At 42.3% G+C, this 22,562-nt stretch overlaps 1 protein-coding gene across 1 annotated transcript in view; it reads right to left on the reverse strand.

Moving 5' to 3' along the window:
• frmd3 (FERM domain containing 3) overlaps positions 1–10,265 on the reverse strand; it is a 320,905-nt gene extending 310,640 nt beyond the window's left edge. The window contains exon 1 of the mRNA XM_041185271.1: positions 10,158–10,265. Coding sequence (XP_041041205.1) covers positions 10,158–10,262 — 105 coding nt within the window. The 5' untranslated portion in view covers positions 10,263–10,265. The remainder of the gene's footprint in view (positions 1–10,157) is intronic.
• Between the last annotated feature and the right edge of the window lie 12,297 nt (positions 10,266–22,562).

Below are 22,562 nucleotides of genomic sequence, written 5' to 3' on the forward strand. Positions count from 1 at the left end.
TCATTACAGGAATCGTTGCAGACAGTATGGAAAATTTGATGGATCAGCAAAAGATCCGTTGACTTCAGGTGGGAATTTCCGGTCCTGCAGCACTGGAAAATCCCACCTGTAGTTTCTCCTTTTCATTGTTAGTTATTCACTTGTGTGTGGTTTATAATGAACAATCAATTTCTGAATGGCCAATTCAATTCAATTCAAATTTTATTGAACTGAATTACCTTTGTGGCTCTGCTTTTTAATTTAGTCCCTAGCTGCTCATACTGCCACTACAGAACCTCTTTCTTAGTCCTAACTATGTAATTGGTAACTATTTGGACCACAATAACTGGATCCTTCCCCTTACTCCAAGTTTCTCTCCAGCTCTAAGGAGATGCCCTTAATCTTGACACCGAGCAGGCAATACAGCCTTCAAAATTCACACAGCAGAGAACAGTGTCTATTTCCATAACTACTCAGTCTCCTAATTATAACTACATCCCTTTTCACTCCCCCAACTTGAATGGTTCCCTGCACCATGATGCCATGGTCAGTCTGCTTATTTTCCCTGCTGTGCCTGCTCTCTTCCGAACAAGTCAAGGGAGTAGACAATGAGTCTGGTAGAAAAGACTAAGCTCGGAGAGGGCATGAGAGGAGTGAGGAGATAAATTAGAAATAGTGGTGAGTTAAGGGCTAGGGTGGGGTAACTTTCGAGGAAGATTGGAAGTTTAGAGAAATAAATGCGCAAAAGTCTGGTTGAGTCAAAGAGCAAAGAAAATAGAGTGTTATTGAAAAACCTCTGGGGCCACAGTTCCAGTATTTATGGAAAGATCACTCTTGCCATAGATCTGTTACTGATCTCACTGAAATCTGTGGGGTCAGGGCGAATAGCCTGCAGTAGCACACCATTTTTGGTAAAGAGTGTGGAAGAATGGTGCATCAAGAAATGCAGGCATAGGAAGTACAAGCATGGTGCTTGATCCTTTCCCTGACCCCTGAACTGCAAGATCATGGCTACATGAAAATTCCTGTAGAAAAACAACTGCTGGCTCCTTTTTTGGGATCGTTATTTAGGAAGCGGGAAAGGAGAAAACAAGGGACTACAGGCCAATTCCTGCCATCACTTGTTTGGAAAATGCTGAAATCCATTATTTTATTTTTTAAAAAATGTCCTTCAATTGTGAATCTCACTGGTAAGGCCAGCATTTGTTGCCCATCTCTAGTTTCCCTTGAGAAGGTGGTGGTGAGCCGCCATCTTGAACCACTGCAATCCATTTGGTTTAGGTACACCCACAGTGCTGTTAGAGAAGGAGTTCCAGGATTTTGACCCAGTGACAGTGCTGGAACAGCGATATAGTTCCAAATCAGGATGGTATGTGATTTGAAGAGAAGCTTACAGATGAAGGTGTTCCCAAGCACCTGCTGCCTTTGTGGTTCTAGGTGGTAGAGATCAAGTATGAAGAGAGTGCTGTCAAAAAAGTGGCAAACTTAGGCAGCAGACCTTCTTGATAGTATACACTATTGCTATGGTGGTGAAGGAAGTGAATGGCTAAGGGGGTGTATGGAGTACCATTCAAGCAGACTGCTTTGTCCTGAATGGTGTTGAGCATCTTGGGTGACATTCCTTAAAACAAGTAAGGATTACACCCTCATATTCCTGACTTCTGCCTTGTAGATCGTCGAGAGGCAGAGGGGTGAGGAGGCAAGTTACTCACCACAGAATTCCCAATCTCTGACCTGCTAACCTAACCACAGTATTGAAGTAGCTGGTCCAGTTAAGTTTCTGGTAAATGGTGACCTCATAGTATTGATGGTGAGTGTGTCAGTAATGGTTAAGCCATTGAGTGTCAAGGGGAGAAGGTTAAACTCTTTATTTTAGAGATGGTCATTGTCTGGAGCTCATATGGTGCAAATGCTACTTGCCACTTACCAAGCTGAATGTTGTCCAGCTCTTGCTGCATCCGGGCATGGACTGCTTCATTTGCTGAGGAAATGCGAAGGAAATTGAACACTGTGCAATCATCAGTGCAGCACCATTTTTCACATAAGGACAGAGGTAAGGTCAAATATAAAGCATCTGAAGATGGTTTCGGCTAGTATGTTGCCCTGTGGAACTCCTGCAGTGATGTCCTAGGTTTGAGATGATTGGCCTCCCACAACCACAACCATTTTCCATGTGTTATGCTTGACTACAGCCAGGAAAGCTTTCCTTTGATTCCTATTGACTTCAATATTTCTAGGGTTCCTTGATGCCATACTTGGTCAAATATTGCCTTGATGTCAAGAGCAGCCACTCTCATCTCTGGAATTCAGCTCTTTTGTCCATGACTGGACCAAGGCTGCAATGACGTCTGGAACTGAGTTGGCTTTTCAGAACCCAAACAAGCATTGCTGAACAGGTTATTGGTGAGTAATACCATTGGACAGCACTATCAACAACATCTTCCATCATTTAGCTGATGATTGAGAGTAGACTAATGGGGCAGTAATAGGCCAAATTGATTTGGCCTGCTTTTTGTGGCAAGATATACTTGGGCAATTTTCCACATTGTTGGGCAGAAGCCAGTGTTATAGCAGTACTGGAACAGCTTGACTAGAAGTGCAGCTAGTTCTCTAGCACAAATCTTCAGTAGCGCAGCTGGGATGTTGTCAGGGCCCGTAGCCTTTGTTGTATCCAGTGTCTTCAGCCATTTCTTAATATCACGTGGAGTGAGGTGAATTGGCTGAAGATTAGCATTTATGATGGTGGGGCCCTCAGGAGGAGGCCAAGACAGATCATCTACTCAGCACTTCTGGCTGAAAATGGTTGCAAACTCTTCAACTTTGTCTTTTGCATTGACATGCTGGGCTCCAGTATCATTGAGGATGGGGGTGTTCCTCAACCCTTAGTTGTTTAATTGTCCACTATCATTCACTACAGGATTTGGCAGGACTGCAAAGCTTTGATCTAATCTGTTCATGTGGGATCGCTTACCTCTATCTATAGCATTTTGGTTCTTTTGTTTAGTATGCATGTAGCATCACCAGGTTGGCACCTCATGTTTAAGTATGCCTGGTGCTGCTCATAGCAAACTCTCTTTCACTCCTCATTGAATCTGGGTTAGTCTCCTGGCTAGATGGCAATGATGGAGTGAGGTGTGTTCAGGCCCATGAGTTTACAGATTGTGATAGAAAACATTCCACTGCTGCTGATGGCCCATGGCATCTCATAGATGCCCAGTTTTTAGCTGCTCAAGTTCTTTGATTAGATAAAGTATAAATTACCAAAATGATATCCAGATAAAGGGAAACTTGAAAATCTTGGGCTTTGTTCACTGGAGCATAGAAGATTAAAGGGGAATAAACTGATGTTCAAGGTTATGAAAAGGCTTGAGGAGATAAATAATGAAAACAATTAACTGACCAATAGTAATAATTCAGCAAGGAGTCATAAATATAGGCTTATATTACTAAAATCATGAACTATTAGAATATGGAAGACATTATCTTGTGTCTGTCGATGTCAAACATGAGAAGCAAGAAGGAATTCAATATTTGAAACATTCTATACACCCCTAATACACATACAAAGGGTAAAAGGATACAGATAGGACACCATTGTGAGAGTATCATCACCACAAGAACTACAACAGTTGAAAAAGATGATGCACCATCATATTCTTAGGAAAATAGGGTAGAATATAAATGCAGCCTTGCTTGCATCATCCACAACCCAAAAAGAATCCAAATTTTCCAGCAAAGCATCTATTGGCATCTGCTGTTTGCCAGACCTGCCTTGTGCTTCAGCAAGTTGCTCAAAGTGCAAGCTGATAGCAGTACAGCAAAGGATGCCAGTTATCTGAGACTTGAGTGAAGAAGGCAAACAACTATATATCTCCTTAACAAATCAGATTGAAGAATTGTGAAATAAGCATAGGAGCTACAGAGAAAGAAGTGTAAATTAGAGAGGGTCAGTTCACATTGTTAAATATGGTACAGAGAGATAAATAAAGAGAGGAGAAGAGAGATTGGATTGAGAGAGGGAAAAAAATAAAGGGTTTTTCCATTGTAATTTTGGCATTTATAAAATCTCCAACAACAATTAATACCTGAAGGAATGAAACTTCACACTTTTAACATTGCTGAAAAAGACATGTCAAAGCTTTTTGTCTTGCATTCATCAGGACACTTCGCAAGAATACCAATAAAGTGGAAAATAACAATTTATACTGTATGAAAAGACAGTGCTGACTGGTTGACAAGTAGGCTTTGATTGGTGGAGGAGTTGCCATGGAGAATGTACCAGTGATGATGACTAATAGTTAACTGCCAAGCATTGTTTGAAATTTAAAACAGGTAGCCTGATCCTGAATGGTCAAGGCATTACCCTGAGGAATGAGTCAGCGAATGGCTGTCACTTATTTTGTTAAGCTGAAACAGGTGTAATGTGTGTATATGTTATTTCTGTTTGCAAAGAACAGAGCCCTGTGTATTAACATATGTAGCTACCAGTACATGCAGATGTGCCACACTGCGAGCCCAGCTGACAATCTTAAATTCGTTGTCAGTGTAATTCTTAGCACACTGAGGATTATTTAGGTAAATGTTGTCTAATTGCAGAATCACATCTGATGTTGGACGCCCGTGTTTTGAGTTTTGCAAGCACGGACTGGTTGGGTACGACCTGTACCTTGCTTGTTACGAACAGCGATTGGGACATGCTGTTTGATACGATCCACCGGTCTTTAGGACATACAGCCTACATACCTAGCATCACACTGACACTGAAATTCATATACCACATTACTCATTTGTGTAACAGGCAGAATGCCTTTTTGGCTTGATGGCAGCATCCCGTTAGTACCACTCATGTTGCGACTGCATAGTAGATGTGTGAAACAGCTTGCTTTACCTGTTGCTGAAATTTTTGAGATACCTTGCCCTTCCATGATAATCTGAGGTAGATCGGGCACTTTTCAGGGCCAAAAGTGGCGGTCTTAGGCCCATTCGTGAGTTTGCATGATATACAGATCAAAATGATTTGATCAGGTGTCACTTATTATCCCACAAGATGCCTTTGATGTGCCCTATTTCATCATCAAGCTTGCAAGGTGAGCAAATGGCTCAGGTCCTATTTACAAGAATGCAGATAAGACCAATCTTATAGCGTGTGGAGCTATAAGAATCCCAACGTATATATTGACCAGTGAAGGTGGGCTTGCGGTAGACCATGGTAGAGAACTCCCTGACAGATTTCTCAACTAGTACGTCAAGGAAGGGGAGTTCATTTGACTGCTCCATTTCACAGGTGAATTTGAGCGCAGGATGGAGCCCATAACATGTACATATGACATACATTGCACCTGTTTCAGCTAAACAAAATAAGTGACAGCCATTCACTGACTCATTCCTCAAGGCAATGCTTGACCAATCAGGTGCATTCTCCATGGCAAAGCCTCTACCAATCAGAGTCCACTTGTCAATCAATCAGCAATCTCTTCTCTCATAGTATAAATTGTCTTTTCCCCTTTATTGCTATTCTTGCAAAGTGTCCTGATGAATGCAAGATGAAAAGCTCTGACATGTCTCTTTTCTCAGCAATACTCAAGTTCTGTACTATAAATACTTTTAATCATTAATTTTCAGTGCCAGAGAGTTTAATTAAAAGTATTTAACAACTGTCACATCAATAAAAGGGTACCTACACCTGTAATGACATGATTCAAATTTCTGTGGCAAGTTCAGTATTTAACTATCACATAACTACAGCAATTTCATGCCATCCAATGCACTTCAATGATGAGGTAGATAGTAAAATTATGCTTCTGCGAAGCTAACAGCAGTCAGATGCAATGCATACAGCAACTTTTGGGTATTGGCATTTAACTGCACATTTGCCCCTCGCTTGAAGTTGTACCATTTACACACCAATTAACCTCATCATTACTTTGACAGCAAAATCAGGATCCATCCTTTGAAAGCCCGTTTGGGTTTTACACAAATTTATATTTAGATATATGTATGCTATTCCTTTTAACTTTATATTATTCAACTTCCTGTATTTTAATTTTTGTTCCTCAATTAACATTGCACCTGTCTCCCTCAAAACTGTAATATAAGCCAAGCATTCTGATTACAATATAAATTATCAATTGGTTGATGCTTAATGCACCCCAACTGCTTTGATCCGAAACATACATATTATAAAATTTCCTAAATCATACAGGCCAAGAAGATCCTAAGTTCCTACCCTAGTGTATGCTAAGTTATCTAAGATCCCTGAAAGGTTGTTGGGTGTTCTGATTTAAATGTTTTACACTTCTTAAGTGATAATGAACTGTTGAAGAAATACTTTCTGTATATATTGCAGCTTAAATTATCTCTGATCACCAGTACAAGTACAGACCCCTGCCTTCCCCCGATCCTCACTACCTTCTCCCTTATAAAATTTTCTCTTAAGTTTCCCCCTCCCTCTTTTGCCTGTGGTGACTCATGTATACCTCCTGTCCTGAATGCCAACAGTCTCCAGCAGCTTACTCAAGAGGGTGTTTTCAATGTGTAAGGTTACAAAGAATCACAGAATCTCAGAATCTTTACAGTGCATAAGGAGGTCATTCAGCCCATCGAGTCTGCACTGGCTCTCTGAAAGAGCACTCTACTATGTCCCACTCTCCTGCCTTATCCCCATAACCTTGCACATTCTTTCTTTTCAGATAGCAATACAATTTCCTTTTGAATATTTCAATCGAACCTGCCTCCACCACCTTTCAGGAAGTTTGTTCCAGACTCCAACCACCCTCTGGGTGAAAACATTTTTCTTCACGTCACTATTACTCCTTTTGCCATATTATTTTGAATCTGTGCCATCTAGTTCTTGATGCCCTCTGGAATGGGAACAGTTTCTCACTATTTACCCTGTATACCCCTCAGGATCTTGAATACCTCTATCAAGTCTCCACTCAGCCTTCTTTCCTCCAAGGAAAACTTTCCCAACCTCTCCATCTAGCCTCATAAATACAGTTCTTTATCCCATTCTTGTGAATCTCCTCTGTACTCCCTCCAATGCCTTCACATCCTTCCTCAAGTATGGCACCCAGAATTGGACGCAATGCTCCAGATGAAGCCAACTAGTGTCTTAAACAAATTCAACATGACCTCCTTACTTTTGTACTCAATGCTCCTGTTAATGAAGCCTAAGGTACTCTATGCTTTATTAACTGCTCACTCAATATGCCCTGCCATTGTCAATGACTTATATACATATACACTGAGGTCCCTGCACCTCTTTTAAAATTTCGCCCTTTATTTCATACTGACTCTCCAAATTTTTCCTGCTAAAATGAATCATTTCACACTTCTCTGCATTGAATCTCATCTGCCACTTGTCTGCCCAATCTACCAACATAGAGTCATAGAGTTATGCAGCACAGAAACAGGCCCTTCAGCCCATTGTGTCTATGCCGGTCATTGAGCACCTATCTATTGTAATCCCGTTTCCAGCTATCTATGTCCTTTTGAAGTTCAGGTCTATCCTCATCACAGTTGACAATGTTACCAATCTTTGTATCATCTGCAAATTTTGAAATCATGCCCTGAACACCGCAGTCTAGGTCATTAATATATAGCAGGAAGAGAAAGGGTCCCAACACTGACCCCTGGGGAACTCCACTACAAACCTTCCTCCAATCTGAAAACAACCATTTACCATTACTCCCTGTATAAACAGGCTGTTTGACCACGGGACATCACAGTCGATCCTGACCCAGCCTTCAGCTGATGACCATGCATGCAATCTCCATTATAGTCACTGAAGTGATCAGGGACATATCTGCTTTTTGCCCCTCTCTTTAGTTGATAAAAATGGAAGCCAGTTGTAGGGCCTGCAGATCCTCCTGATTGAGATTAGATAAGTTAGTATTAGTAGTGTAGGAATTTAGGACCTTCTTAGTCTGTATGGTTTATGATTCTTTATGGTATGGGATATAAGCATATGTGGTACATTAGCCAGCGAGCAACTATTTATGACATAATCTGAATGCTTGCATTATATTACAATTTTGTAATCACTCTAGGTATCTGTTTTCTATATATAATTGAATTGTACCTGCTCTATATGATACAGAAATAACAGTTAAGTTGACTCTCTGAGAAACTTCAGAAATGCCTTCATGGTCCTAGGTTTAATATCCTAACTTTTGACATTCTGAGAGTCAAAATAAGACAGTAATGCTATAGTACTGGTATTCGAAGGCCTGGACAAATAATCCAGAGGGTATGAGTTCAAGTCCCACCATGGCAGTTGAGAATTTGAATACTCTTTTAAAAATTATGTAAATAAAAATCTGGCATCAGTAAAAGTGACCATGAAGCTGTCAAGCATAAATACCCAACTGGTTCACTAATGCCCTTTAGGGAAGGAAACTTGCAATCCTTGCTCAGCCTGGTTTACATGTGACATAAGTTCTACACCAATGTGGCTCACCCTTAGTTGCTCTCTGAAGTGGCCTGGCAAGCCAATCCATTGTATCAAACTATTACAAAGAATAAAAACACTCTGATGTGGTTCAAGAAAAAACTCCACTACCTTCTCAGAGCAATCAGGTGTTAGCAATAAATGCCAGCCTTGCCAGCAATTCCCACAGCCTAAGAATGAATTAAAAGGGACAACTACATTTATGCAAATTCCAATACTCTTCATCCACTGTCATTCCAAAGAAATGCAGTTTGGTAAGAGTGCATAAAAATGAAAAAAAAAATCATTTCAGATCTTTCAGAAGTATTTCCTTCAGTCAAATAGCATTAATGTGGATTAACAAAAAGTGTATTTGCCTCGGATCTGTATGAAGATTAGAAAATGCTTCCCAGTCATATTCAGACACTAAAAGCCAGCTGAGATAATAGATTCTCATTTGAATGAGATTATGAAAAGGAATCTTGACCCATTTTGATGCTGACACTTATGCATCAGAATACAAATGATTAACCCTGCTCCAGACCACCTTTGGGAGACCAACTGTAGAATGTACAAAGGTAACTACAATGATAACTATGTATCACCAAAGAAAAGCCATGTTAAAGAAAACACCTTAGAATGTTGATTAAGAGTTATATTAATTTGCAATGACAAGGATATAAAGTGTTTGATAAATCAATTATTCCTAATTTAATCTACTCAAGTCGGTTGGTAAGCATATTATATCAAATAAATGAACATGAAGTTCCATGTAATTTCTGTTAGTCAGCATGGGTTTAAAATGCATACCCAATCAAAGCCTGTAGAATTATATCAGTTATGCTAAATTTCTACAAAATGGAATATTAGTAATATAAACTAATCAACGTTGCCAAAATACAATGGTAACACAAATGGGAAAACATTATAAGTATGTGAATGTTTGTTTTAAATGATGTAATGAAATTGAAATAAACATGAAACTTCTGAAATGTTTTCCTGTGTATTTAATGTGGTTTGACGCTTAAATGAAAACATTCTCTTTATTAGTGTGACTGACCAATACTAAAGATGCATTTATCTTAAACTCATCACATGTATCAGAGGCCTCTGTAAGAAAATTCATGTGTTGCAAATAAAGCACAAAAGGCAAAGATAAAACAAACCCTCCACACACAATCATTGTAACCAACATCCAGAAATCGAGAGGTTTAAAATATACGAAACTATTTAAATTGGATCTTCACGGTAAACCTGCTTAAAAAAACCCACGTGTGTGCTCATACAACACACATAAATAAATATTACTTTCTCCATTTTTAAAAAAATATACTCATTTTCAGACGGAGCGAAAGTTGGTATCGGTAAATGTATCATATAACATACTAATTGATTATCAATAGCAAAAATTAATCAGTGTCATTTCGATGGCAACATCATTGTGGTAATAATTTTACCATTGTCACTCTGTAGTACAATACGTGAGGGTGGGGAAAGTATTCGAGTCTCTCAATAATATGGTAATTAGTGAGTGCTTATCGTGTATTTTCAATTTACTGCCTCTATGTTTTAGAGAAAATATTACCTTATCACGAGAAAATGAACAAGAGGCTTTGTAGAGCTTACAATCAAATAAACAAATATACTCATGCTTCAAATGGAAAACCTCTCCAATCACAAAAGAATCTTTCAAGTAGTTTATTTGTGGCAGGGTTTTTAAATGTTAAACCCATCAACCCCATTACTGTACCTGGATAATACAAGCTAGTTCAGTGTCATCCAGCAGCCTGATTGTACATTTGATCTCTTGGCTTAAGGATTTGATACTTGAACTGCGAAAGCGGAGCATTTTCATTCTTCCTCTTCTAATTTCTCTTTCGTTAATCATAGAAGCCGTCAGCCTCGACAACAAACATCTCTCGACTAAACTGAAAAAAGCCTTGGGCGTGTATCGTATTATGAAGAAAACACTAGCACATGGAAGAACATTGACTGCGTCAAGCGGAGTCTCTATGTCAGGCGTTCATTCAAGATTTCGCTGACATTTACATAGCAAGAAGAATACAGGCAGCAACCATGAAAACTCCAACCACAGAATTTGAAACCAGTAGGTTTTCTTTCCCTTGTTAAATAATACCACCCTCTAAGTCACACACTGCTCGCTGTATGTGTAAGCTGCAGTTCAGTCTGCCAGTTGGAAAGATGCTCTTGTGTTGCATTGATCCAATTCCTCCTCGCTCAGCACGCACACGCAAAGAAAAAAAGGGGGCGCGCGGCGCAGCCCGGGAACCAGGGGCTCAGCCAATCACGAGCAGCTCCCGAGCACGCGCCTCGCGCAGGTAATGCGCGCGCTCAGAGGCGTCGCAGGGACAAAGAGCGAAGTGATGGTATACAGCTTCTATATGCATACCAATACACAGCTACACTCTGTCCTTGTACTCTGGTTATCGATGTTATTCCTGCACATAGATACATACTTTGATGTTTTTTTTAAATCATGACAATGTTACTTTCTCTACTTTGTGGAAGGTTTATTTAAAAGGAAAATGTTGAAAATGATTCATTATCAATTAAATGCAATTTTGTTCGCATCGATTTTTCCCTATGTGCAAACACAGCTCTGTTAAAGAGATGCTTATAGACGATTACTGTGGCAGACCTGGGGCTGGGAGAGACCTCACCCGAGCTAAACTGTTTATCAACGATGCCGTTCGCACCTACAGTACTTACTTTCTGATTGGATTGCTCTGCACTTCTCTTTGCCCTGTCCTCTCTTCCCTTTGCAGGACTCTCCTGGCGGACACTGTCCCAGTACAACTAAATAGTTTATTTTTTAAGAATAAAAATCATTGGAGACACTCAGCAGGCCAGGCAACATCGATCAAAAGAATGCATGTGAGTCAATGTATGGGGAGCTTTAGAACTGTTCTCTTACCTGAAACGCCAAGTGTTCTCTACCCAACTGCTGCTTGTCTCCTGCATTTTCAACTTTTGTTTCAGATTTTCAGCATCCTCAGTATTGTACTTTTTTGAAAAAAGTACATTCCTCCTTCAGCTTCTTCTAATGCTCACTATCACCAGCAAAATTACCATCAGCATCAATGCTGGTATGCCAGTGACACTTAGCATCAACTGAAGACAAGTTAGAGCTTGCTTGGATTTTTGATATGATCCCAATTCCGGCACAACCACATATGTTCCCGAAATGGCCTGCATCCTAGGATTTTAAAAGAAGTGGCTACTGAGATAATAGATGCACCAGTTGTAATTTTCCGCAGTTCCCTAGATTCTGGAAAAGCCCCTTCAGATCGGAAAACAAATGTAATTCCTCTATTCAAGAAAGGAGGGAGACAAAAAAGTAGGAAACCACAGGCTAGTTAGCCTAACATCTGTCACTGAGAAAATGCCAAAATCTATTATTAAGGAGGTTAAGCGGGGCACTGAGAAAATCTTGTGAAAAGGAAATGATATTTGACTAATTTATTAGCGTTCTTTGAGGAAGTAACAAGCAACATGAATAAAGGGAACATGTAGGTGTGGTATACTTGGATTTTCAAAAGGCATTTGATAAGGTGCCATATCAAAGATTACTGTGCAAGGTCATAGTCATAGAGGTCTACAGCACAGAAAAGGGCCCTTCAGCCCATTGAGTCTGCGCCAGTCAAACAAGTACCTAACTATTCTAACCCCATTTTCCAGCACTAGGCCCATAGCCTTGTATGCCATGGCATCGCAAGTGCACATCCAAATACTTCTTAAATGTTATGAGGGTTTCTGCCTCTATCACCCTTTCAGGCAGCGAGTTCCAGATTCTGGAAAAAATCTTCCTCACATCCCCTCTAAACCTCCTGCCCCTTATCTTAAATCTATGCCCCCTGGTTATTGATCCCTCCATCAGTGGGAAATGTTCCTTCCTGTCTACCCTATCTATGCCCCTCATAATTGTATACAGCTCAATCATTTCCCCCCTCGATCTCCTCTGTTCCAAGGAAAATAACCCCAGTCTATGCAATCTCTCCTCATAACTAAAACTCTCCAGCCCAGGCAACATCCTGGTAAATCTCCTCTGCACTCTCTCTAGGTAAGAGTTCATGGTGTAAGGGGTAACATATTAACATGGATAGAGTATTGGTTAGCCAATAGAAAGCAAAGAGTAGTGGTAAATAAGTCATATCTGGGTTAGCAAGCAATATCTTGGAGTGCCACAGGGATCAGTGCTGGCCTCAACTACTTACAATCTACATCAATGACTTGGCTGAAGGAGCGAAATGTATGGCTGCTAAATTTGTTGATGACACAAAGATAGGTAGGAAAATAAGTTGCAAAAAGGAGGTAGAGAGTCTGCAAGGGGATATAGATAGGTTAAGCAAGTGGGCAAAAATTTGAAAGATGGAGTATAATGTGGGAAATGTGAGCTCATCCACTTTGGCAGGAATTATAGGAAAACAGTATATTATTTAAATGGAGAGAGATTGCAGAACTCTGGTACCGAGGGATCTAGGTGTCCTGGTACATGAATCACAAAAAGCTAGTATGCAGGTACAGCAAGCAATTAGGAAGGCATATAGAATGTTGGCATTTATTGCAAGGAGAATGGAATATAAAAATAGGGAAGTTTTATTGCAGCTGTACAGGACCTTGGTGAGGCCAGAACTAGAATACTGTATACCATTTTGATCTCCTTATTTCAAACAGATGTAATTGCTTTAGAAGCAGTGCAGAGAAAGTTCAATCAACTGATTCCTGGGATGAAGAGCTTATTTTATGAAGAGAGTTTGAACAAGTTGGGCCTTTACTTATTGGAGTTTAGAAGAATAAAAAGGTGATCTTATTGAAACATATAAGACCTTGAGGAGACTTGATAGGGTGAATACCAGGAGGATTTTTCCTCTTGTGAGGGAAGACTAGAACTTGGGGACAGAGTTTAAGAATAAGAGGTCTCCCTTTTAAGATGGAGATGATGAGATTTTTTTCTTTCAGAGGGTCGTTAGTCTGTGGAATTCTTTTCTCCAGAAAGTTGTGAAGGCTGGGTCATTGAATTTATTTAAGACTGAGTTAGATTTTTGATCGACAAGGGAGTCAAGACATGAAATTGGAGTTGAGACCACAACCAGATCAGTCATGATGTTATTGAATGGCTAGGCAGGATCAAATGGCTGAATGGTCTACTCCTGCTCCAACATCCTATGTTCCTACATCCCTAGATGACTAACCAAGTACAAAAAAAGCCTTTGTCATCAATGAAGTCAGTGCTACGGATTTGGATGACTCACAGTGTGGTAGACTTAGCTGGAGTCAGGCAAATATCTAAGATTTCAGTTGGACATGGCTGTACAGTGTGGCATGATTCTGCTCCACCTATACCAAAAAGCAACAAGAGGTTTTAGGTGAGTGAAGATTGAACCACTTAAATCAAGATTGCTGCTTATAGTGGTTTAATTCTCCCCATTGTAGAACATGTATGAATGTTGGTCCAATATGGTGACTTTATGTGTAAATTGGATTGTAAGCTCATTGTTTGCATGACTACAGGCCCAGTCAGCTAGAAAGGCCTGCCTGGACACAAACATCATGAAATATACAGATAACGATGAAATTAATAGAATACCTTCTCCCGGAGTGACAGTATACATGAGGAAAAAAACTTACTAAGAAATATTTAATACTGAAGAATCCTCGAGTATTCAGTGATGGGATAGGAGAAGTTGAAGTATAATACCAAATCAGGCTCACCAAGACAGTAGATTTGGTTCACGATATCCCACATTGGGTATCAATAGCTTTAATGGATACAGTAAAGGAAAACTTATATGGCCTAGTCAGACAGGCCATTATCGCTTCTGTAACAACGCCGATTGCATGTATCAGTTTGATGAGGGTGGTTGTACCTAAGAAGATCATCAAATTATGCATCTGCTTAGTTCCCAAAGACTAAATGTTAGCAAGTGAGAGCTTATCCTTTGCCCACTATTGAAAATGCAGTTACATGTCTACATGGCACTAAAATCTTCACGATGCTTACTGTCCACAATGGGTTTGGCACATGAATCTCGATGAACAATCATACCTAATCACATTCCACACACCTTTTGGATGACAAAGCGGAAAGCATGTGCCATTTTCGATCAGCTCAGTGCCAGAAGTCTTCTAATGCAACGTCCATGACCTGGTGGAAGGGCTTCAAATGATGAAGGTCATTGCAGAGATTTTGTAACAATTGGTTTTGGAGCTTGAAGTAGCAATTCGAATCCCAGACAAGTACCTGGAAACTTTACTAAATAGATGCAACGATCGTGGAGTGATGGTAAACATGGATAAAATGAAGGTAAAACCAAAATACTGCGGATGCTAGAAATCTGAAGCAAAAACAAAAATTGCTGGAAAAACTCAGCAGGTCTGACAGCATCTGTGGAGACAAATACAGAGTTAATATTTCGAGTCCATATGGCTCTTCTTCAGAACTAAAGAGAAGTGAAAATGTGGTGAAATATATAATGTTTCAGGGAGGGGGGGTGGGACAGGGGAAGCTGAATAGAAGCCCAGTGATAGGTGGAGGAAAGGAGAGATTGTGAAAGATGTCATAAACAAAAGGTCGAAGGAGTGTTGATGGTGGTGATACTGGATAAAGGAGGTGCTAATAGTACCATTAAGAGTAGAAAGCAAAATGAGCAAGTGACAGATGGCCCTAGTGGGGGTGGGGTGGGGAAGGGGATGGTGTGGGAGAAAAGATCAAAATAGGCTAAAAGGTGGGGATAAAACAATGAACGGAAATAAATTTTAAAAATAATGCTAATAGAAATAGGATCATCTATTTCTACTTTTATTATTATTTAAATTTACCTATTTCTATTGTTTCTATTTCTATAGTTACTTGTTTTTTTCTCTCCCTCCCTTTTTGAATAAGAGTGCTACATTGACCGAGTCTCCTCTGGACTTTTACAGAATTTAAGGGTTCTTGGAAGATTACTACCAGTGCATCCACTATCTCTGTAGCTACTTCCTTTAAAAGCATAGGATGCACCCATCAGGTCCAGGGGCTTATTGGCTTTTAGCCACATGAGTTTCACTAGTACTTTTTTTCTTTAGTGATAGTCATTGCATTTATTTCCTCCCCCGCTTTTTTCCTTGATTATTTAGTATTTTTGGAATGATATTAGTATCTCCTACTGTGAAGACTGAAGCAAAGCATTTATTCAACTCCTCTGCCATTTCCTGGTTCCCTATCATTATTTCCCCAGCTTCATTCTCCAAGGAGCCTATATTCACTTTGGCCTCTCTCTTCCTTTTTATATATTTAAAGAAACTCTTACAGTCTGTTTTTCTATTACTTGCTATTTTATCCTCAAAATTTATTTTCTCCCTCTTTATTATATTTTTGGTCATCTGTTGTTGTTTTTTAAAACTTCCCCAATCCTCTGGCATACCATTAATCTTTGCCACATTGTATGTTTTTTCTTTCAATTTGAGACTATCCTTAAACTCCTTGGTTACCCTTCCTTGAATCCCTTTTCCTCACTGGGATATATCTTTGTTGAGAGTCATGAACTATTTTCTTAAATGTCTGCCATTGTTCATCAACTGTCTTTTCTGCTAAACTCCTTTCCCAGTCCACTCCAGCCAACTCTGCCCTCATTCCATTGTAATTACCCTTATTTAAGTTAGCACAGTTGTTTCCGACCCAAGTTTCTCACTCTGAAACTGAATACTAAATTCTACCATATTATGGTCACTAAACCCTAGGGGATACTTTACTCTGAGATCATTTATTAAACCTGCTTCATTACACATTACCGGATCCAAAATAGTCTGATCCCTGATTGGATTCATAACATATTGTTCTAAGAAACTATCCCGAATATACACTATGAATTCTTGAAAAATCAGAAACTTTCAGGGGTGAGCAGCAAAAGGCTGTTGCAACACAATACTCAAAGTAGAGTGACAACAATGGCTTAGAACAATTAATATATCACTACATATTGCTTTAACAATGGAAATATCAATGGGCTAGAAAAACATTGGGCAGAATCGCCCCAGATTTGAACTAAGTACAGTAGCAGGCATGAAAAAAGTAGTTTAACCCTCAGCTGCAATGGTAGGATTTTGCACAGTGTTGTCCTATTCCTGGTGCACCCCGCCGCATTAATAATGCATTCACGGGAAACACGCCGAGTTGCTGGAGGGCAGCCTCTGATTTGCCTACCCTGCCCTCACCTCAGGTCTTCAGTAATCCAGGCGCCATATTTAAACGGTGCCCCCGCACAAAGCTAGCACTCTCTAATGGAACGAAAGCTACTGGAAAGTTATGGCTGTTAAAGGGAGGAAACATGCAGCCCCAAATTTAGCGCCGGGAGGAAACATGCAGCCCCAGATTTAGCGCCACCTCTCTTGATTGCTTACTGGATGCAGTGGAGGCCCGCTGTTAAATCCTCTACTCCTGCTCCGGGCAAAGACCAGCAAGCAAGGTGACCAATCCAGCATGGGAGGCAGTGACAGTGGTGGTTATTGCCTACACCCTGCAAAAGAAGACAGCCACCCAGTGCCAAAAGCAGATGAATGATATCTTCCATTCAACCTGGGTAAGTCACTCTTCTCATGACTCTAAACTCACGTACTGAAACCCATCACACATCCACAGAGATCTCACTCACTGCCAGTTCAAAGGACATCACCATTCACACTCTCACACACACCTTCATTTGCCCTGCAGATCGTGTCCTCATCCTGTCCATGGCACCACTCACCACCCACGCATGCCAGACATCCTTCTCATCCGGCCTGGCAGGCATCCTGCTTACACTCTCTCCATCTGCATTCATGCAAACAAGCTGGCACAACAGAAGAGAAAAGTCGCAGACTGGTGAAGGAATACCCGACATCAAGGTCCTCATAGACTTTGAAAATAGAGTCATCCAGCTGGCCAGTAGTGATCTGTACCGTTCCAGTGCTGAAGGTGAGGTCAACAGTGCTCAACCAAGTGAGGATCCAGCAGTGTAACATCCGTCAGACAACTACGCTGTGAGTGAATTTCCCTGTTCCGCAGTCCCCTGCCATGCACTAATGATCTCTCCTTGCTTTCGCAGACACATGCGGGAAGCAGTGAGAGAGTCCACGAGCCAGGTCCTCAACTCAAGCCCCAAAGCACCTTGGAAGAAGAATCTGATGACACCCTAACTGAAGACCCGTCACTGCGCTTACCAACACCCTCCACCAATACAGAGACACACACCTCAGTGGGATCTAGCTCTAGAGTTGCCTTTTGAGCACATTGCATTGTCTGATCCACAGCAGGGACTTCCCAGGTTTCTGGCATTCGGAGGACTGCTGTAGGCCATAAATATGCTGAGTTCAAGTCAGATGAGAAGCCTCTGGACTCAGTCATACCTCAGTTGCTGAAGCTGTAAAGGCAAGCTAGGGAACATCAGGAAGGGATGTTCACTGCACTTCTCAGATTGCAAGGCACAATACAGGAGTCTGTCTACCTTCAGGCTGAGGTGATTATCAACACTGGTAGGATGGCAGCCGCCATGCAAACTTTGATACAGGATATCAGTCCTGTGCTGCTGAGCCGACTGAACTCCATCGCTGACGCCATCATTGGCCTCCAACAGTTTCAATGCGAGAGGGGTGTAGGGCAGCTTGATCTCATTCCAGCTTCCCCTTCTCCAGGAATCTGCCAGAGGACATTGGGCACCCATAAAGAGGAGGACCAGCAGCTCAACACCCCAGAGCCATCCACCCAAGTGATTCCGAGAATGTCTAGTTGATTCAAATCCTCAGCTCCAGCTCAACAGGCCAAGGAGGGTGCAGCAGGACCACAGCAGGACACCCAAAGCAGGCTGGGGCCCTCCAGGCTTTGGCCCTCCAGAGGATGCTTGCCAAAGTCATCACAGACAGGACATAGCGGCAGGGTTAGGAAGGTTAAGATGATGTAACTCTTTTGAGTCAAAACAAATAAACTATATTAAAAAATCGAGGGACAAATTAAAAGGCAGCACCTTAAAGGGAAATTGCAAAAACAAAAGACAAATTTTAAAGGAAACTTACAAACATTAAACCAAAACACCCCAGTCCCCACGGTGCCCACCAAGCATGGAAGGCCTCGACGGTGCCCTCAGACACCACGTGCTCCCTTTCCAGAGACACCTGGCCACGATTGTAGCTGCAGAAGAGGGGCAGACAGCCAGGGTTAAGAAGATGTAGTTCTTTTGAGTCAAAACCAATTAACAAACTAAGGGACAAAGTAAAAGGCAGCCCCTTAGAGGGAAACTGCAAAAACAAAGACAAAATTCAAAGGAAACTTACCAACATTAAATCGAAATGTGATTAAAGGGGTTTTTAAAGCACCCCAGCCCCTGTGGTGCCCACTGAGCATGGAAGGCCTCAACAGTGCCAGCGGACACTGCATGCTCCTTTTTCAGGGTCTCCCAGCTGCGAACATGGCCATGGGAGAGGGGCAGTAAGTGGGGTTAAGAAGATATAGTTGCACACCCTGGGCATGGGTGTTAATCACTTGTACACCATGTTCGCTATTGTAAATAAACTCCCAAGAATGTCTCCTTGCCCGAATGGCCCCTTGTTCTGATGAGCAGTGTTCTTGTCACTCAGGTGTGAAACTTTGGTTCCTGCTCAAGATAAAGGCAGGTGTCTCAGTCCAGGGCCTCTTCCCTGTGCAAGGTGTAACCTTCAGATCAAAGTGATGGTCCAGCCTCACGCTCACTGGACACATTACTGATGCCTGCACCTCAATGGTGCTGGCCATCACTGCCAGAATGTTGTGGGCAGGTGTCACAGAGTTCCGTCATTCTCTGTGTGTGCTCTCAGCACCTTTGAGGCAGGGCTGGCCCCAATGTCTTCAGCATCTGTGACAGTGTGCTCCTGAAGGGATCAGGTACTGAAGGCTGGCAAAGGATCAGGGGCAGTTAAAGTTTCATGGCTGCGTCTCGATGATATGACCCTGATCATAGAACGCAAGTGAGCTGTTCTCAGCCAGACAGGAGTCAGACATTCACAGAGTCAATGTGAAGATCTATGGAGTGTCCTCACTGCATGTCATCATCATCCTCCTGGAGTTTAGCGGCTATTGGGGTCTCCGCTATGTCTCCATAACACAGGCCTGAGCACTGAGTGTACGTGTGCTCTCAGCCACACAAGAGTCAAACATACAGATGCAAGGTGAGGATGTCAGGACAATCCTCACTGCATCTTGTCATCATCCTCCGCAAACCTTGCAGCTAAGATAGTCTCCCGAGCATGCCTGCCTTGTCTGGCCAGTGCGATGGCCTCATCTTTGGCATCCTTGCTTTGGGGACCTCAACACCATCATCCCCTTCGACGTCCTCCTCATTGGAGGAGACATGCAGCTCTTCCATCTCCTCAGCCAGGTCCTCCCACTGTTGCAGCACCAGGTTCTGTAGCATGCAGCAACCTGATGATGCATGACACCCTCAGTGGACCATATTGCAGCATACTATCTGTCGAGGCTCCGGAGCCTCATTTTCAAAATGCCTATCATTTGTTCCAAAGTCTGGATCATGACATGAGCTTCGTTATACCATCACCCTGCTGCAGTCTGAGGCTGCTGCACGGGCGTCATCAGCCACGTCCTCTGTGGATAGTTCTTGTCTCTGAGGAGCCAACCCTGCAGCCTCTCTGGAGCCGGGAAGATGCCAGGGATCTGAGACCTGCTAAGGATGTAGGAGTCATGGACAGTCCGTGTGAATCAAGCGCAGACCTGTAGGATGCGTTTGTGGTGGTTGCACACCAGCTGAACATTCAGCGAGTGCATGTAGTTATTGAGGTTGACCTAGTTGACTTCTTGTTGCCACAGAGATCTAAGCATTACACAAGTGCAGTCGATTCCACATGTGGAAAACCAGAGACCCGCACAAAATTCTTTTATTGGGCAAAGGGCATGAAATATCCACCTCTGCATCCAACCTCTTCTTTCCACAAACACAAGTCTGAATCCAATCACAGCTTGCAAGTCGCATAAAGAGCCTGCCCCTTCATTAAAAATGGCAAAAATTCCAGAAAAAGTAAGGACTCAGTCAGGAGCGAGATATAGGAGTTTCAAGAGCGTGCACTCACATTTGAGCCCAGATAAAAGTCCAGGCCTTGGAATGAAAAATTTGGATCCATAGCAGAGCTGGAGACAGTGCAACAGAAGTCAATTGGCCTCCTGGGGATGCACACTCCATTGCCAGCCACTTCCAGCACAGCCTACACAGTATGCCATGTTCAGAAGGGTGCTCGTACAAGTATCTTCCGTGGGCATCAGAAGCAACTGAACTGGCCCTATCATATAGTCACACAGACCTACCAGCTGATGTGATGCCCACTTTCCAAATTTGCACCACGCAGGTCCATTCAATAAATTTGCATGTCACTTACCAAAAAAGCGGTCAGCTGCAAGAGGGGCTCAACACTAGTTAAATTCTTGGATTTAGCAGTTATTGCTGAATCCTGGGAAGTCAGAGGAGTCGGTGACCTGTCCACTCAAAGGCTGCAACAGCTATGGGTGCTGCAGTGGCAGTGCCTCTGGGTCTGCAATGCGAAAGGGAGATGGAGCAGAGGATGCTGAGAGGGCAAGTTCTGCAGGATGCCCTCTGCCAACTTGGAGCCAGACTCCTTTGGGCTCCTTGATAGTGATAGGAGGCTGTGTGGAAGTCCAGCCAATACACCTATCATTCAGTGTGCATGCACATTAGCATTTTCCTGTATGCCGCCCCATCAAGGTTTTCTTCTGAGTTCCCTGTAGCAGAACCTGTATGAGACCTCACCCTCTAGTGAGCTGGCAAACAAATCATCCATTAGCCCTGGCTTGGCTGCAGCCCTCACATGATTCGCCACGTGCTGATGCCATCTCTAAACAACCTTTAAAGGTATGTGCAGTGCCAATATCTCAGCTGGTGTCAGATAAATTGACAGGGCCTCCTCATCAAAGTTGTGCTGATGCTAGCTCCTTTCCACCTGGAGCTGTTGTGACTGAACAGGCAGCAGTTCTTTGGTGTGTCAAAGGAGAAAATCAGAAGGGGATGGTTAGAGTGAGGAAAGGAGATGGTCCATGGTCACACCATCTACAGCTTGCTCATCATGCCAGATAGTAGGATGAGGGTGAGATAGGAGTTGAGAAGAAGCATAAGGCAACATATTGTCATCCCTGAATGTTGTCAACGATGCCAAATGTCAAGGGCCCCATCATAGCCTCCCCCATGTTGCAGAAAACCATCTCCTCTGTAGAGCTCAGTCTCTGCCAGCTTAGCTGTGCTCCCCTTTACTGTGTTGTTGCTTGTCAGGTAAAGAATATTAGTGATTGTGTAGCACTGTATTTGGGTGATGTCCCTGCCGTAGCTGAATAGCTGGAGGTATGTGGGTGCAGCGATAGCTGGGTGTGATTCTGGCAGCATTGGTAGGTGAGTGAGGTAGACCATCTAGATGTTATATATGAGTCTTGAGTGACAGAAACTGGTGCTGCTTAACTGATAGGAGTATATTGCACTGAGCAGCATGAGAGGCTCATGGACTGGTGACAAAGGTATGTTCTTGACCATTCAAGTGAGGTCATTAGACTTCTTGTGGTACTACTATCAGGTTCTCAGGGCCAGATGCCAGGAATGGATCTCACTGTCCATTTACTCCCAATGTCTTCTAATGGTTGCCTTTGAGGGTCTTAGGGCCCCATGCAGAACCAATTCATCTCTCCTCTTTTCCATCTCCACCAATAAGGTCTCCAATGCCACACCTGTGACCCTGGAGCCCTCTCATTCCATTTTCCTTGTTTAGAATTGCAGCAATCACATTCAGCAGCAACCTCCTGTAATTCAGTGCAATTTTCCTTTGAGAGAGATACACTGCCTTTAAGAACAGAAGGCTGGCTGCACCATGTGCTATTAGCAGACATCGGTCAGCAGCCACCATGTCAAGTCCCCTCAGGATCACATATCTTTCAATAAGATCACCTCTCATTCTTCTAAACACCAATGGACACAGGCCCAAGCTGTCTAACCTTTTGTCAACTGGCAACTTCTTCATCCCAGGAATCAGTTGAGTGAACCTTCTCTGAACTGCTTCTAATGCAATGATGTCCTTTCTTGGATAAGGAGACCAAAACTGTACACAGTACTCTAAATGTGGTCTCACCAATGTTCTGTAC

Source organism: Carcharodon carcharias, chromosome 4 (assembly GCF_017639515.1).
Source record: "Carcharodon carcharias isolate sCarCar2 chromosome 4, sCarCar2.pri, whole genome shotgun sequence".
Lineage (NCBI taxonomy): Eukaryota > Metazoa > Chordata > Chondrichthyes > Lamniformes > Lamnidae > Carcharodon > Carcharodon carcharias.